The following is a 16541-nucleotide window of genomic DNA, read 5'->3' as shown; positions in this document are numbered from 1 at the left end:
TAGATAAAATTTCTGTTTGAATCCTGAGTTACTTAAGTTGGCCTCGAGATAATTACCAACAGCCTAAGCAAATCTCATAAGTTTTATTTAGTATGCCATGTATGATCATTGTGCATTTGTTATCATATATATATATGATAAGTAGGGATGACAATGGAGTGGTGCAGTATAGGCGGATTTAAGACTATGCGGGGCAGTCTCTAAGCGTGCGGGGTGGGGTCATAACCTTTGTTTTTCAAAATTATGCGGGTGTGGGTCTCCTCCCTTCTTGTGCTCTAGTGCCCCCTTCCTGCACTATTCCTCCCCACTAAAAAGAGCAATTGAGAATCTCGAGAACCTTTCTGACCGTTTGTCTTCGCGGAGCGATTGAAAAAGAAAGGAGTATTTCATTCTTCTTGTTTGATAAAAATCTCAAATAACATAGAAGTTTTCTCGTCTATATTTGAAGTTTATTAGTATTGATAGATCAATCGAAAAATATATTCAATCTGAAATTTGAAGTATTTGTTTTGGTTATACTGTGATTAACTGATTGTTTATTTTTTCTTGATTTAGCGGTCAAGTGAAAAATTAAGATTATTGCTGTCAATTCCAGTGATTTCCAGTGATGTATTGCTCACACAGTTGAATTATGGAAATTGGATACAATTAATATATCAAAATTTATTTAAAAGAAAAAAAATCAAGGATAACAATAAATTAAAATATAGTTTCTTTATTTGAAGTTTGGATGCCAAGTTACATACTGTGATGTGTATATATTCTTGATTGTGTGATCAAACAAAAAAATTAAAGATCAGACAAGAATTTTGCAGGAACGGGCTGGGCGGAGCGAGGTGATAGGGTGATATTATAGAAAAATACTATACGGGGCGAGGTGAATTCCTTAAATATTTTGCAGGTTAAGCTTTGTCCCTCATCCCGCACCGCTACGTTGCAATCCCTTATGATAACAATTACTACTATAAATTACTCATTACGTTTAGATGGATGAAATATATTAAGCTCCCGTGTTAATATTTGACAAATAAAAACAAAATGTTTACCCCAACTTTTCATTGGACCGAATAGAGGCAGGCGCCTACTAGTGAAATGTAAATTGGCGTACTTTTCAATGAAACGACTTTTCATGTTTTATTTCCACAAAGTATGGGATGTTTTCAACTTATGCATATACTCAATTAATACATATTTGACTCCGCATTTTAAAATAAATGATATTTTTTTTAATAATGTGATTTAGAAAATATAGTTTCTTAAGTAGTTCTTTATATTAATTAAAAAGAAGGTGAAATTGGAAAATTGGATCAAACTTTTATAAAATAAAATAAATTTAATTATTAAAATTAGATCAAATCAAATATATAATATACAAAATATGGATTTATTGAATATATAATTATAAAAATTTATGTATATAATTTTTTCGGCTGCTTCGATTCTTTCTTCGATTTGTTTTAATAAAACCAATAATATCATTTTTTAAATAAAAATATAATTAAATACACACACAAACAAATCAATCTAATTTGATTTTTAATTCGAATTCGATTTTTTGTCAAACCATGAACATGTAGATGTTGGAAAATACATATTAAGATAATTTAACATTAATATTTTATTTGAATGTTCAATTTTATTACAAATTTAAAATTAGACTTCCAAAATCAAAATAGAGTAACAAATTACTCTCTCCGTTCACTTTTATTTGTCATTGTTTGACTCGACACATCCATTAAAAAATCAATTATTGATATAAGTAGGGGTGTGTATCAGTCGGTTCGGTTCGGTTATAAGTATTATCGGTTCGGTTTATCAGTTTTCGGTTTTTAAATATGCTAAACCGATAACCAAACCAATAAGATATTTGTTATCGGTTTTCGGTTTATTGGTTTTAGGTCTTTAACGGTTCGGTTTTCGGTTTAACCAATAAGAAAATGCTTTCAAAACAAATATATGACTTATCCAATAATTTGATGCGATACGCATACATCGAAATAATCATTCCAAACGGGACAACAAGGACCAACTTGTTGTATTTTGGTCATCACAACAAAGACTTGGTTAATTTTCGATCACCATAATATATATAAAACGAGGTCCCCTTTATGCAATAAAGAGAATCAAATAAAACCAAATCATAGACAAAAGTCAAAACAGTAGCAAATGAGGCCATGCTTATGGTAACTAAATGAAGTTCTTACGTTATTTAAAAAAAACACACACAATTTGAATTCCTAATGTTAATCAAATTGCAGATATTTACAATCGTGCAAAACCTAATATTAGTCAATTATAAACTAACTAAAGTAAATAAGTAATACTAAAAAGTAAAACCTAAAGGTTAAATAACTAAAAGTAGAGAGGAGAGTTAATTGTTAAGTAGTGTTAATTATTGCGTAGGGTTTTATATATTTAGTCTAATATACTACTAATTATATTAATATTTTTTTAATATATTATATATATGTATAACTAAAAATTAAAATAATAAATTATTATATTCTTAATGGGTTATCAGTTAACCCAATAACCTAATATTAAAAACCAATAACGAACCGATAACCCAATAATTTTTTTTTGTAAAACCATTAAATAACCGTTATCCCAATAACACTTTTTTCGGTTCGGTTTTTGCACACCCCTAGATATAAGTATTATGTCTTGAAATTCTATTTGGAGAATAATATTTTTAATGGAGTAATAAATTTTAAAATTGTATTATTTTGATTTGGATTTAATTTTAACAATAAAAAAATAAAAAATTCAGTTTAGAGGTCTAACGGTAGTCGACATACTCATTTTGTTCCGAACATTCCAGAATACAAATCTACTTTAAGCTCCCACTATAAAACCTTCATCTTTACCACCTACGTTCTCTCTCGAAAAACCCTAGTTCTTCGTCGCTTCAATCAGCTCCTCTTCCCCAAAAACTAGCCGACTCTAAACGAAAAGATATGGCCGGCAAGGGAGAAGGACCGGCGATCGGAATTGATCTTGGTACTACATACTCATGCGTCGGTGTATGGCAACACGATCGTGTTGAAATCATTGCCAATGATCAAGGTAACAGAACGACGCCGTCCTACGTTGGTTTCACTGATTCTGAGCGTCTCATTGGTGATGCTGCCAAAAATCAAGTTGCAATGAACCCTATCAACACAGTTTTCGGTAAGATCTCTTGCTTGAGGTTCTAAAATCAGAATTCTGATCATATGTTATGTGCGATTTTATTTGTTTTTGTGTATTTTTATTGTACTTGATATATCCACGAGATTTGATTTCGATATGTTGATTTGAAGTGATTTAGTCATGAGAACTATAATTTTTATTTGAATTCTCTATGTTGATCTGTTGTTACTTCAGTTCAGTACGGCGTCTTTGAATTGGTGAAGTTAGATTAGATGTAAAACTAGATCTATAATTTGGACTACTTGGATTGTTTATCATGAACATATGTTTGATTATCTACCATCTTTGAAGAAGAAGCACTAGCAGAAGTGGTAATAGATGGAAGTAATTGTTTTATTTGGACGTCTAAAACGTAAGCTTTTTTTTTATTCGCTTGGGTTAGGCAAGCAGCAGCTATTTATCAAGTGACTTCACCTTTACCCACCAAAAAGTTACTCCCTTTGTTCAATTTATGATTTTGATTTGGCTTGGAGTTTAAGAAATAAATAAGACATTTGAATCATGGGTCTAAAACTAAAGATTTTATGTCATGACATTTTTTAAAGGGAGTTATAAAATTCAAATTGTAATAGAGAGAGAGCAGTATTTTGGGGAAAACTGAGTTCATATTGTGTTTGTTAAATCTGCCAGACTTGTTAAGATGTAAATCAGGATATAATATAAGCTTAACATACTTGGTTAACTTGGCTTGTTTAATTTGAAGATGAAGTAGTGTATATTCTGCCTTCTCATGCCATTTTGAAATTTCGTTATTTTTCAGATAAAAAGCTGAATCTATGACAAATTAATTTTCTTTTTTGATCGTTTTGTTTATTAGATACCTGATGAGCAGATAGAACTTGGTTATTTAGTGATGGTATTCTTATGAATAAAAGATTGATTTTTGGTTAGATTACAAGCATTTTAATGTAATACATTTATGTGAAATTCCGTTGAAGTTTTTATGGCTGTTTGGAGAACAAAGCACATAATTATCTAGTTTGTTTATTCAGTTTCTTGAAAACAACATTCTTTAATTGTTGACCTAAATTTGTTCACCGTGCAGATGCTAAAAGGTTGATTGGTAGGAGATTTAGTGATGCTTCCGTGCAGAGTGACATGAAGTTATGGCCATTCAAGGTCATTCCTGGTCCTGGCGATAAGCCCATGATTGTTGTCAACTACAAGGGTGAGGAGAAGCAGTTTTCTGCTGAGGAGATCTCATCTATGGTGCTCATCAAGATGAAAGAGATCGCTGAAGCTTTCCTTGGATCAACTGTTAAGAATGCTGTGGTTACTGTTCCTGCCTACTTTAATGACTCTCAACGTCAGGCCACCAAGGATGCTGGTGTTATTTCCGGCCTAAATGTGATGCGTATTATCAATGAACCTACAGCAGCTGCTATTGCTTATGGTCTTGATAAGAAGGCAACCAGTGTTGGTGAAAAGAATGTGCTCATCTTTGATCTTGGTGGTGGTACATTTGATGTCTCTCTACTCACAATTGAGGAAGGTATCTTTGAGGTGAAAGCTACTGCTGGAGATACTCATCTTGGAGGTGAGGACTTTGACAACAGGATGGTAAATCATTTTGTTCAGGAATTTAAAAGGAAGAACAAAAAGGATATCAGTGGTAATCCTAGGGCACTCAGGAGGTTGAGAACTGCATGTGAGAGGGCAAAGAGGACACTTTCATCCACTGCTCAGACCACCATTGAAATTGACTCTCTGTACGAGGGTATTGATTTTTACTCCACCATCACACGTGCTAGATTTGAAGAGCTTAACATGGATCTGTTTAGAAAGTGTATGGAACCAGTTGAGAAGTGTTTGAGGGATGCTAAGATGGACAAGAGCACAGTTCATGACGTCGTTTTGGTTGGTGGCTCCACTAGAATCCCAAAGGTTCAACAACTTTTGCAGGACTTCTTCAATGGGAAGGAGCTCTGCAAGAGCATTAACCCTGATGAGGCTGTTGCTTATGGTGCTGCAGTGCAAGCTGCAATTTTGAGTGGTGAGGGTAATGAGAAGGTGCAGGACCTTTTGCTGTTGGATGTTACCCCTCTGTCCCTTGGTCTGGAAACAGCTGGTGGTGTCATGACTGTGTTGATTCCCAGAAACACCACTATCCCAACCAAGAAGGAGCAGGTCTTCTCAACCTACTCTGACAACCAGCCTGGTGTGTTGATTCAAGTGTATGAAGGTGAGAGAACAAGGACCAGGGACAACAACTTGCTTGGCAAATTTGAGCTTTCTGGTATCCCTCCTGCCCCCAGGGGAGTTCCTCAAATCACAGTGGGCTTTGACATTGATGCGAATGGTATCTTAAATGTCTCTGCTGAGGATAAGACCACCGGACAGAAGAACAAGATTACCATCACCAATGACAAGGGCAGACTCTCAAAGGAGGAGATCGAAAAGATGGTTCAGGAAGCAGAGAAATACAAATCTGAGGATGAGGAGCACAAGAAGAAGGTTGAGGCAAAGAATGCTTTGGAGAATTATGCGTACAATATGAGGAACACAATAAAGGATGAGAAGATTGCATCCAAACTGTCCGCTGATGACAAGACTAAGATTGACGATGCTATTGAGCAAGCCATCCAGTGGCTCGATGGTAACCAGCTTGCTGAGGCTGACGAGTTTGAGGACAAAATGAAAGAGCTAGAGAGTCTCTGCAACCCAATCATTGCAAAAATGTACCAGGGGGCAGGTGGTGACATGGATGACGAAGGTCCTGCTCCTAGTGGCGGTGGTGCTGGTCCCAAGATTGAGGAGGTGGACTAAGTTGGTGCTTCCTATATTGTTTTTTATTTCATAATGTTAGATACTTGCAATTTTTGTTTCAAAGATTCTGCATAGTAGTTGGTTTATAGCAGAAACTTCATGAATAGCTTTTTCTTTCTGCAATGAAGTATAATCTTTTATGTCATAGTAGTATTTCGAATTCCCAAAATATTGCTCTTTTACCATGGCTGCTTCACAGCCCTCAAGTTTCTCAAACTCAACCAGAAACATCCCTCTGTTAGTTTTTCCATCTATATTTAACAGTTGGATGTTTTTAGATAAGTTTGAGAAACTTAGCTGTTGATGTGAACAATAGGGATAATATTGGTCAAAAACTCAATAACCAAATTGAGTTGTCTGAAGTGAAAATTCAGAATTGCATAAACGGATTTGACTATGGTATTGTAAATTTGTTTATATTATCTGTTTGTGTACTAATAATCAGTACAAGACGATGTGGATTTGGTTCAATGATGTATGTACTATCAAGGACAAGGTCACATTTGAGAAAATAGCAACCTCAAATCTGAAAGGACAGGTTAATGTTTAAGGTTTCTCCACCTCTTCGACTTCAGCAATAGCTAATTTCCAGTAGCTTGACCTAGCCACCTTATGCCAATTGGCATAACAAATGTCATAACATGAAATTATAATAAAAGAAGGTATCCCCATTAGGTATATCCAAGACAAAGAACAATTAGTTAGAAAATAATAATAATTGTAGTCTCAATCAACTCTTAGAGACTTATCGAAAACTAGGTTTTTGATCGCTAGGTATCTTTATCAGGTCCACCTATATGTGGCGCGGAGTTATTGGCTCTCATGATGTGGATTTGTGGTCCTAAAACTTAAGATAAAGTCCATCTTCTTGTAGTGTGTCCCAAGAGAGATTACTTACATGAAGGAGCCCAAAAAATGCCCCAAGCCAATTAAGGAACTTAAGAAAGTGACTAAATTTGTTAAGTCAGTGGTTGAGAGTTGAGAGGAAGTAGTTTACTCAAAATAGTCTTCTTGAGCATCCAGACAAAAAAGGAGACAACTCACAAAAAAAATAAAAAAATCAACAATCATGGAATTAAGAAATGATAGTAACACTACAATGAAAACTTTAGTTGGTAGATTTAAAACAAAACTAGGGATTAAGCACCACCAATCTTGACCACAACAAATGTAACCTCGTACTTCCCATTAGCAATTTGCAAGGAAGGATAAGAAATGAAACAACTACTAAAAACTATACCGTCTCTGTTTATTTTTATTTGTCCACTATATTAATTCTCTAAATTATTTTCCAAGACTTTCACGATGTGAACTTGTGGTCCATAACTGATAACACACACAAGTCACAACATAGTGTCTGCTAAAGTTTTCAAGTGGTTTTTTTTCCTTTAATAATAGTAGTGTTCGGCCTCAACTAACTCCATCAACATAAATGTCGAATAACTCTGTCTACCTAAGTTTGGATAGATGGAAGAAACTAGTGTTTTGTCATGCTATCAAGTGAGGTTCTTTAGTTGTGGTATGAACAAGACCATAAAAAATGCCTTCTTGATAAATTGATGGTAAAGAATAAATACAACAAGTGAAAATATCATGCGTATGCCTCAAGGATAGATGTCCTGTGGCTGTCTTATACCTTTCTGTTTCTGTGGCCTTGGTTTTATTTAGAAAGTTTTATGGTACAATAGATTCATATAGAGCACACAAACTATTCATAGCTGTCTATTATCAAGTTGCACTCAATAGCCAATCAATTCGTTTTTTCACTCTCTATAGACTAACACTATTTAAGGGTAGAAGGATCTTATCCATCCCACCACAATGCAACATTATAGAAGCAAGCAAGCCCAAAAACCGAACTCCCACAATAAAAAGAAGTCATAAAACCAGATACTTCTTTTTGTTAAGTTACCGAATTGCTATGAAAAGCTATGAATTTAATAGATGAACACAATATTAGTGGCTATACTAATAAACCAAATGGTGAAATTTCATAGCAAACTGTTACAATAAAAACTAGTCAAGATAACAACTGCCAACCACAACATTTAGTGTGTTTCGTTAAAACCACACTACAGATAATACAAAGTCAGTGCTGAACGAAGCACCAGCCGTAACAACCACCTATGCATTTCTCCCAGTACGCGTCTAGGTCAACATCAGGTCATTCCCAACAAGGTGAGGACGGAGACAAACCCGAACTTCATGTTCTTCTTCTGGACCATCGCGAACTTTTGGCACCAATATCTCAAGCACCGTTCCTGATTCATCATAATATGCTTCAAGTTTAGCATCTTCAGGAATTCTAGCGGGAAGAGGAATTTCTCGGACGAACTCTCCTGGAAGGCAGTGTTCTGAGGATGAAACTTGAAGCTTGAAAGTCCTATTCTGTCTCTTGATGAACGGGATCCGAGATGTGCTCAAACAAGACACCTTGATTATCCCATGTGTGGGTGTGTTCCGCCATGAAACTTTCACTCTTTGAAGATCTACAAATGGCAAGCTGATTACGATCAAATAACCTTCTTCATCTTCATAGATACTTTTCGCAGCTGTAACAGGGCCATAAGCATCCCTCATCACCCCACTAAATTCATTTAACCAATTTGGTTCGTTTGGGTGAATTTCAAGGTCTGGAATTTGATAGGAAGGAGGATTCACTTGCAGATAACACTCTTCTTCAGTTCCATTTGAGAAGAAGTCCTTTTTCCTTTTGCCGTTGACAGGTAGTAGATCCATTGCGTCTCCATTGCTATGATTGGACGGCTGAGTTGACAAATTAAGTCCAGAACCATTAAGCAGTTTCTTTGAGTTGGAATGTGGGTTACTCTTTATTGGAGGAGGCGGCCTCTCAAGCTCAAATTCGGTGTTGGGGAGATTTCTCCATGTACTGAAATCACTAGCTTCCTGTGGGATAGTGAAGTTCGCATCCCTACCAGTGAGTTCCTTCCATCTTTTGCGCTCCTCTTCATCAAGAACCATGAGATTGGGAGACGACACAATCTCAATCCCATGAACACACTGAGGATTTGATAGGCCTCTGTAATGCTTCCTTTGCATCCTATGAGATCGAATGAAACCCCTATCAGCGCTAAACGGAAATGGACGTTCTCCTTGTCGAGAATGCCCATTCATGTAACTCCGTAGCTGCATCTTACCCAATGCATTCTCAGGTCTATCCTTGAATACCCACATGTACATATTCTCCATATCATGTTGAACCATGAAAACATCAAGCTGGAGATCACTTTTATCAAACCCGGAAATTCCATTACTATCCCGGATCATCTTAGCCTTAGATTTCTCATTTAAAACAGGCTTAAAATAGAAACTAAAGAAAAACCAAGCACCCCAGATGCTATCTACACGTTTTGCACATTTCCTCCCTACTTTAGGCACACTAAGGAAAGTTTCAGTTTCATAGATCTGTGTCCCTAACCCAACATCAAGAATATCATTCCACGGCTGAGTAGGCGAGCTACGGTCAGCTGATAAGGGCAAATTAATATCAGGGGGACGAGTTATGACAACTTGGCGATTCATCTCAAGGTCTAATTCATCATGTGAAGAAGAAGCACTGGAATCCATGGACAAAAGGGTTGAAGGATGATGATTCTCCATTGACAGAGTTGTAAGAAGAGTATCTACCATTTCACAAATTTTTCCCTTGAAAATAGGGACTCTCTTATTACTAATCCTAGCTCCAATTCTTAAGTACCCAAATGAACTTTCTTGAAAAAAATTCAATCTTTACAAGGAACACATCCATCATACTAATCCCAACAACAACAACATTTACACCACCATCAAATCCTTTTTACTTATTCATCACATAACTACAAACCCTCAAAAACCCAAACAACAAAATAGTTAAAAATACCATAAAAGTCAAAAGAAAAACTAGATGAAGACTATATTCAACCCTAACCCAAGAATCTCATTAAACCCTCCAAAGACAGGTAAGAGAAACTGAGTAAATCTTGCAAACCCCATAATCTTTATTTCCCCCAAATGACCCTTTTTTTCACCTCTAATAAACAGAACAGAACTATATAATATAATTTGTGTATCTTTTTCAATGTATAGTATTACCAATCTATGAATCCAAGACCCAAGAAAAGGACTAAATCAGAAGGGATCTTGGAAGAGTACCTTTTAGGATAAGCTTCAACAACCAAGAACCCACAAATACTAGGACATTCTGAAGAATCAATGGCTCTTACCATCCTCATCCTTCAATTTTTTTTCTACTATCTCTTTGAGGAATTTACACAAACACTTAACTTACATGAGTAAAATGAAGAAGAAAAGTCACACAAATATAGAGAAAGGAAAAAAAGGGGACACCATAAACAAAAGCAATTTGGTATTTGGTGCTGGTGACAAAGTGAAGTAAACAGAAATACCCTGTACTAGATAACACCGTAAATGAATGATGATTCAAGAATCATCACCGTTCATCTGGAACAACAACAGTTGTCACCGTTACTCAAAACGGTGACGGTTCTTTTTTGGACTGATTTTGGTGGGGTTCGGGGTGGGGTAGATGAAAAGTCGGGATGGTAAAAACTGAAAGAGGATTGATAAGATCGTTGATGGTGGTGCAGTGATGAAATTGCTCTATCATTAATTAGATATTTTGGATGTGAGCATTAGTATGGAGAAAATTAAGTTGTAAGCGTCACTTTCAAATGAGTCTTGCATTGTGTGATTCAAATGTAATCAAAATTCTAATGTAAATTCAATAAATAATAACAGAATGTGATGCAATGAATGAGATTATTCTTCTCTTAATTAAAAGTCTCGAGTTTAAATTCAAACTATAAAAAAATTCTTGATAGAGAGTACGACCTTCAATTTTATATAAAAATTTAATACAAATAACGTAGACATGATTAAAAGAAAAAAAAAAAAAAAAAGGAGGATTGATAAGTTATTAATTGGGGGTTGGTGTGTAGTGGTTGCTTGTACAATTTGAAGTTTTCTACTTCATTTTTAGATTAGTATTATTTATATTTCCAACAAATTTGACATTAGGGTATTGGTCGGTACGGCTCAAATATAAATGGTATTGGTTATCGTGTTTATAATATGCAAAATCGATAACGAATTAATAAATTAAAAGTATTGGATTATCAATTATCAATTATAAATAGTTTGATTATGGGTTTATTAATAAATAAGGTTGTATTAATCATTTCCATGTAAGTTTATTGAAGAAAGATTTATTAAAAACAGGAAATTATATGGATACAAAATTAATAACATTTTCATGATAAATATTTTTAAAATGTTTCCGATAAAATATATGTAAGAATAAGAGATAAGTTTACTTCTCATTAGAATTTTGGGTTAAACGGTTAAGAATTGATAGTCAAAACAAGATTCAAACAAATAACCCAATAATTATAGGAGCATGAACGATTATAAAACTGACAAATCAATAATCTGAGCCTCCAACAACCTTATTATAAATTTAGATTATCGATTTGACCCAAAATTTGTACAACCCTATTTATCGTACTTAGTTTATTCACAAAGCTAATCTATTTAGAATAATTTTTTAAAGAAAAAATAGGTAGGACTAGAGCTTTAAAAGACTTTTTGAAGAATTAATTCAAGACTCGCTTTCACATTTGTAAAATATTATGAGGCTCACGTTGGAGCTTTATTCTATAATACTTATACTTCAAGCACCTAATTAGACTGTCTATACGAGTCTAACATACACTCAAAGCGTAAGCTTGCTTACAATTTCTATGCAAATGAGCGCAATTGAAATTCCTGAAAAATTATACATTTGTGTATTAATAAGACCATTTACTACTTCTTGAGGCTCAATCTGTCTCCCGAATGAACCATATAACCAAGCATATATAAAATTGACCAATTAGCACTATTGACTCTCAAATTTCTTTTAACAAAAATAATAAAAACTCAATTAATCAAACAAATATGACAATTAAGAGCAGCTCAAATATATAGCAAGTTATAGTGTTACATACTAATTGAAACATAGGGGTGGGGTGGATATTATTTGAATATTCCTTCTAAAACTATATAACAAAACATTATATATTCTCTAGTCAATGATTTTCATGTCTTAATTTTATATATTTCTCTTAAAAATATGAGACTTATATTATTTGTGAAAGCTTATAGATAACGTATTTGTATTAAAAGGTATATTTAATATATAAAACTAATTTATTAAAAGTCTTATATTTTTATTTGTTTTAAATTTAAAACTCGTAAACTCAAAATGTTGACCCAACATTTTAAAGTGCTTCATTATAATTACTTAATTAGCCAATATTTAACCTACTTTACTGATTCAGTGTGGCAATATTCCATTTTAATTTCATCAAAATTTAGTGCTTGGGACAAGGACAACAATTTCCGATTGACTATATTATGCATAGAAACAAGCAAACAAATTCTCTTTGATTATTTATTAAAAAAAACATTCGAGTTAATTTTATAGATTGTTACTCAATTTTATTCAATTGCATTAAAATTACTAAATTATTTTTTTATAACAATTCTAAGATTCTTTACCTAAGTACTACAAAGGTCACTAAACTATTTTTTTAAGTGAAACATCCTTTAATTTTATCTAAATATTTTAAAAAGTCATTAGGAGAAAATAAAATAAAATATTTTATATAATATTTAGAAAAAAATGAATGATCTTTTGATTCCAAAAAAAAATGTTTGGGTAACTTGGCGTGATTTTACAGTACAAGTTGGATGATATTTTTGTTACAAAAATATATTAGTAACTTTTTGTGATACTCGAACAAATTAATAAATTTTTATGTTACGAAAAGTAAATTTAATATAATAAAATAAAAATTAAAGTGATCATCATTTATGAAATCAACCAATAAATTTTGCTATTGTTGGTCAAGTTCACTTTATGTAAGTTTCATATTATTTTAAGAAACGTTCATGTTTTTGCAACATAAATTTATTATCATCAAGTAGTCCACGCCTCTTTTAATGGTGGTTTAATTTGTGGTCCCCTGTATGGGACCTCATCCTTTGAAATATGTTCGAAAATATAAGTCGAGGATTTATCAAAAATAATTATTTTATTTCACAAAGATAAAAGTAAAATAGATTATATCTAGTTATTATTTACTTTGTTCAAATTCTATTTGTAAAATTATATTGATTATGCTATTGTTGGATATATATATATGAGAACCGAGTATAAGAGTAGAGCTAGTAAGAATTCATAGCTTCATCCAAATCTTTTTCGGTAAAAATGTGTAAATATGATCAAAATTATATTTATATAGTAAATATTGAATTCTTTTTTATTTTATCATATATTTACTTCGATTTAAGATTATCTATATATAGTAGACGTTAAACTCTATTCAACTTTTTTATGTGCTCACTTCTTCGTATTTAAGTCTCCTTAATGAAAATTCTGATTCCGCACTCAACAAATAAAAAAAAGAAAAAAAAAAGCATCTCTTCAAATGAGAGAAACTGAAAAGTGAGTTGGCTTTTCTAACAGAGTATTTGTGGTGCTTATTGATTTGTCAACATTCTTGTTTTTTTGTAACCCTCCAATAAACAAAAACTGACACTTAGATCCCCATTCTTTTAACTAAAAGTGCATTAATGCTTAAGGGAGCTTAATTAATTAATTAGTACTAACAATAATTGAATTATTTAAATCCATCCATAAGATTCATCATCAATCCTTGAAACTAGTTCATATATAACCTTACAAAGTGCATTCGTGGTGTTTTTAAGACATATATAGTTTATATGGTCCCTCTGTCTTGCATGTGCAATAATACATTATTATAAGCCCCAAAAGGACTTTTTGCTTACGAAGCAGATAGAAGCAAATTCAAGATTTAAAATGTATGAATTTTTGTGATGATTCTAAATTTATATATATAATAATGATTGAATTTATAATTATATATTTATAAATATTTGATAAATTTCTTAATATATCTGATGATAAATTATTAAATTTATGTAAATTAATAATTTATGAGCTAATTCCGTCCCTACAACCAACCGCCCATTACAATTTTTCATGTTTCCTAGTATGACTCTTTTAGATGCACCCATAAAGCAAGGATCACCAAGAAATTTCTTCTCTGTTTCCTAAATAATCTAATTTAATCCATCTTTTAGATAATCCTATTTTATATGATTATACGTATGTCACTAAATGTGATTAAAGAGATGATAAAGAATTAAAATATTTAAAAATTGTTAATTTTACAAGACAGTGATAAACGTATTTGAATTTATAGGGAAAAATATGTCAAATATTTTTTGAGAAAGTTATTTTTTTAAATAAAAAAATATATTTTTTGAGATAATAACTATTAATTGAGTAACTATTTGAAAAAAAAATTCTCAAAATTAATTGTACCATATGGAACAAAGTGCAATCTTATTAGGATTAACATCTGCAGAGGGAGCTCAATGATTATGATTAATTAATTTTATAAAATAATTTCACTTTCGAGCTCTCAATTATTGATATATTTTTATTTTGGTCTCCTAGTAATATTTCACTAAGTAAATGTGTTTTTAGTCCCTTTACGTAGAAAATATATTGTATTTATATATACTATTACTTTTACTCCCATTTCGTGGTCATAGAACAAATTTAACCTGATAAATAAATAATTAAATTTTTTCATCATCATTGATAATTCATCAAATTTTGGAGATTTAGAAATAGGAGAATCAAATGCTTTCTCCGTTCACTTATACTAATCACGTTTTGATTTGGTACACTCATTAAGAAAATAATTATTGATATAGGTTTTTTACCAAACTATCTTTATTAAATGATGTTTAGTATTAAATCTTGAAAAATGATTTGACAAAGAATATTTAATGATGAAGGTAAACATGGAAAAATATAATTCTCTTTTCTTGATATATCAAAAGTGATAAGTAAAATGAAAATATATTTTAGGAAAAAGTACAACAAGTAAAAGTAAATAGAAAAAATATTCACACTCGATTAAATATGTTTAATCAGATATCACGAGTATCAAATTCACAAATTTCCCAGTACACGAAGATAGACCGGAAGAATGTGATTAAGCAATTAATTAATTATGGAAAGAGGTGCGAAATACCTGTAGTTTTAGTTGCCCACTAGGATGTCAATAACTAAAAAGTGCATTTACTTTATTTTAATTAGAGAATTAATGACACGATTAGAAACAATAATCACCTCTAAAATATTTATTTATGATAACCCCAACCCCAGATATTACCTTAATAATATAAGCATAATAAAAAGGCAATGGTCTAGGTGGTTTCTTACTATGACAGATTACCTCGTAGTTTCTTGTTTAGATACAAGTTTATTTTACTCCATTTGTAAGTGGCTAAGATATCCATTTGATTAAAATATTTTGAAAAATAATATCTTTAGGAAAATAAATTTCTTAAAAGGAGAAAAATGAATTCCTTAATGAATATGGTGAAAAAATAAATTTTATAAATAATATGCTATTAGACTTACACATGTAGAACCATTTTTAATTTTGATAAAGCAACACGTGTCACTACTCCTTCATTAAAGAGTGACGACATGTATTATGTCGCTCGACTTACAGTGTGACACATGTTACAATCAAATTTAACAATACTTTTCATATAGTACTTTTTAATTTTATTATTTTGGCTTCAACATTTTAACTAACAAAGAATTTTAAGAGTTAATCTAGTTATCACTACTTCATAATACCATCCTTCTTGCATTGCTGGTTTTGTTATTTAGATATGATCATTATTTTTGTTCCTCTCTCATGGAGGTGCGCTCATTAAGTCATAAGAAAATATTTCGTATAGTTGAAATAAATTTTTAAATAAAATAATAACTAACATATGTCGTCAACGATAGTTCTTATTTCTTTATTAAACTCTATGATTATCTATGTTTTTATGATTATTAAGTTAAAAAATTTCGTGATATATTAGATTATAACATGTTAACGTCTTATAGATATTGTTACTTGATTTGATATCTTATTTAGACTCAAATAATATTAATAAGTGAGAAATATATGTTGAAAGATAAAATATTTTTTTATTAATTACGTGAAGTAATAACTGAATTTGGTTGAATATCTGAATAAACCCATAGGAAGATATTATAATTCTTTAGAACCTCAAAAGAAAGGCTAAGACTAACAAGAAGTCAATAAAAATGATAACTCAATCTATGTGATTAGATATTTGATAAAGATATTTATATAAATAATAACAATATATTGATACTGAAACGCTAAGAGAGAGTTTTTGACTATTAAGTTTTATCGATCTAACTTATATTCATAGTTTAATAGTTTATCCTATGGCCGGTGGGTTCATGGCTTTAATAACAATTGTTCTATTCTTTCACTGGATCCAAAATAGTCCCTGTATGTATTGACTTTTTTGTTTCCACAGTTTCATATATAAATATAATAATTAGATTTTTTCAGGAAAAAAAATCCTCATCTTTTGATTCGACAAAATTATTTTAAAATATTTGGAAAAACTGTTAACAACACAACAGATGTTTCAAAAGAACATCTTGT

General features: G+C 31.8%; 3 protein-coding genes across 4 annotated transcripts in view; 2 read left to right on the top strand and 1 right to left on the bottom strand.

Annotated features, from left to right (window-relative positions):
- LOC125827370 (actin-75) overlaps positions 1-16541 on the top strand; it is a 130305-nt gene that overhangs the window by 43519 nt on the left and 70245 nt on the right. The window contains exon 1 of one of the 2 annotated variants that reach the window (XM_049506684.1): positions 13418-13434. The exons of the other annotated variant lie outside the window; for it this stretch is intronic. The gene's annotated coding sequence lies outside the window, so the exon portion shown is untranslated. Of the gene's footprint in view, positions 1-13417; positions 13435-16541 lie in introns of those variants that run through there. 2 annotated transcript variants of the gene reach the window in all.
- On the top strand, positions 2884-6103 carry LOC125827351 (heat shock cognate 70 kDa protein 2). The gene is made up of 2 exons (XM_049506659.1): positions 2884-3171; positions 4238-6103. The coding sequence occupies exons 1-2, from the start codon at positions 2958-2960 to the stop codon at positions 5956-5958; spliced, it is 1935 nt and encodes a 644-aa protein (XP_049362616.1). The 5' UTR covers positions 2884-2957; the 3' UTR covers positions 5959-6103.
- LOC125827358 (uncharacterized) lies at positions 7959-10298 on the bottom strand. The gene has a single exon (XM_049506665.1). It carries the CDS (start codon positions 9607-9609, stop codon positions 8107-8109), a length of 1503 nt encoding a protein of 500 aa, XP_049362622.1. The 5' UTR covers positions 9610-10298; the 3' UTR covers positions 7959-8106.

This window comes from Solanum verrucosum, unplaced genomic scaffold, assembly GCF_900185275.1.
Source record: "Solanum verrucosum unplaced genomic scaffold, falcon-dt-bn FXZP01000138.1, whole genome shotgun sequence".
NCBI lineage: Eukaryota > Viridiplantae > Streptophyta > Magnoliopsida > Solanales > Solanaceae > Solanum > Solanum verrucosum.
The sequence above is the reverse complement of the archived record's forward strand: the minus strand, read 5'-3'. Positions and strand labels throughout refer to the sequence as shown.

What these genes read in the sequence shown, in the direction of transcription:
- LOC125827351 (XM_049506659.1), top strand. Translation starts at nt 2,958, where the DNA reads ATGGCCGGCAAGGGAGAAGGACCGGCGATCGGAATTGATCTTGGTACT. An exon ending in CCCTATCAACACAGTTTTCG is followed by an intron (nt 3,172 to 4,237) that starts GTAAGATCTCTT and finishes TTCACCGTGCAG; the next exon opens with ATGCTAAAAGGTTGATTGGT.
- LOC125827358 (XM_049506665.1), bottom strand. Translation starts at nt 9,609, where the DNA reads ATGGTAGATACTCTTCTTACAACTCTGTCAATGGAGAATCATCATCCT.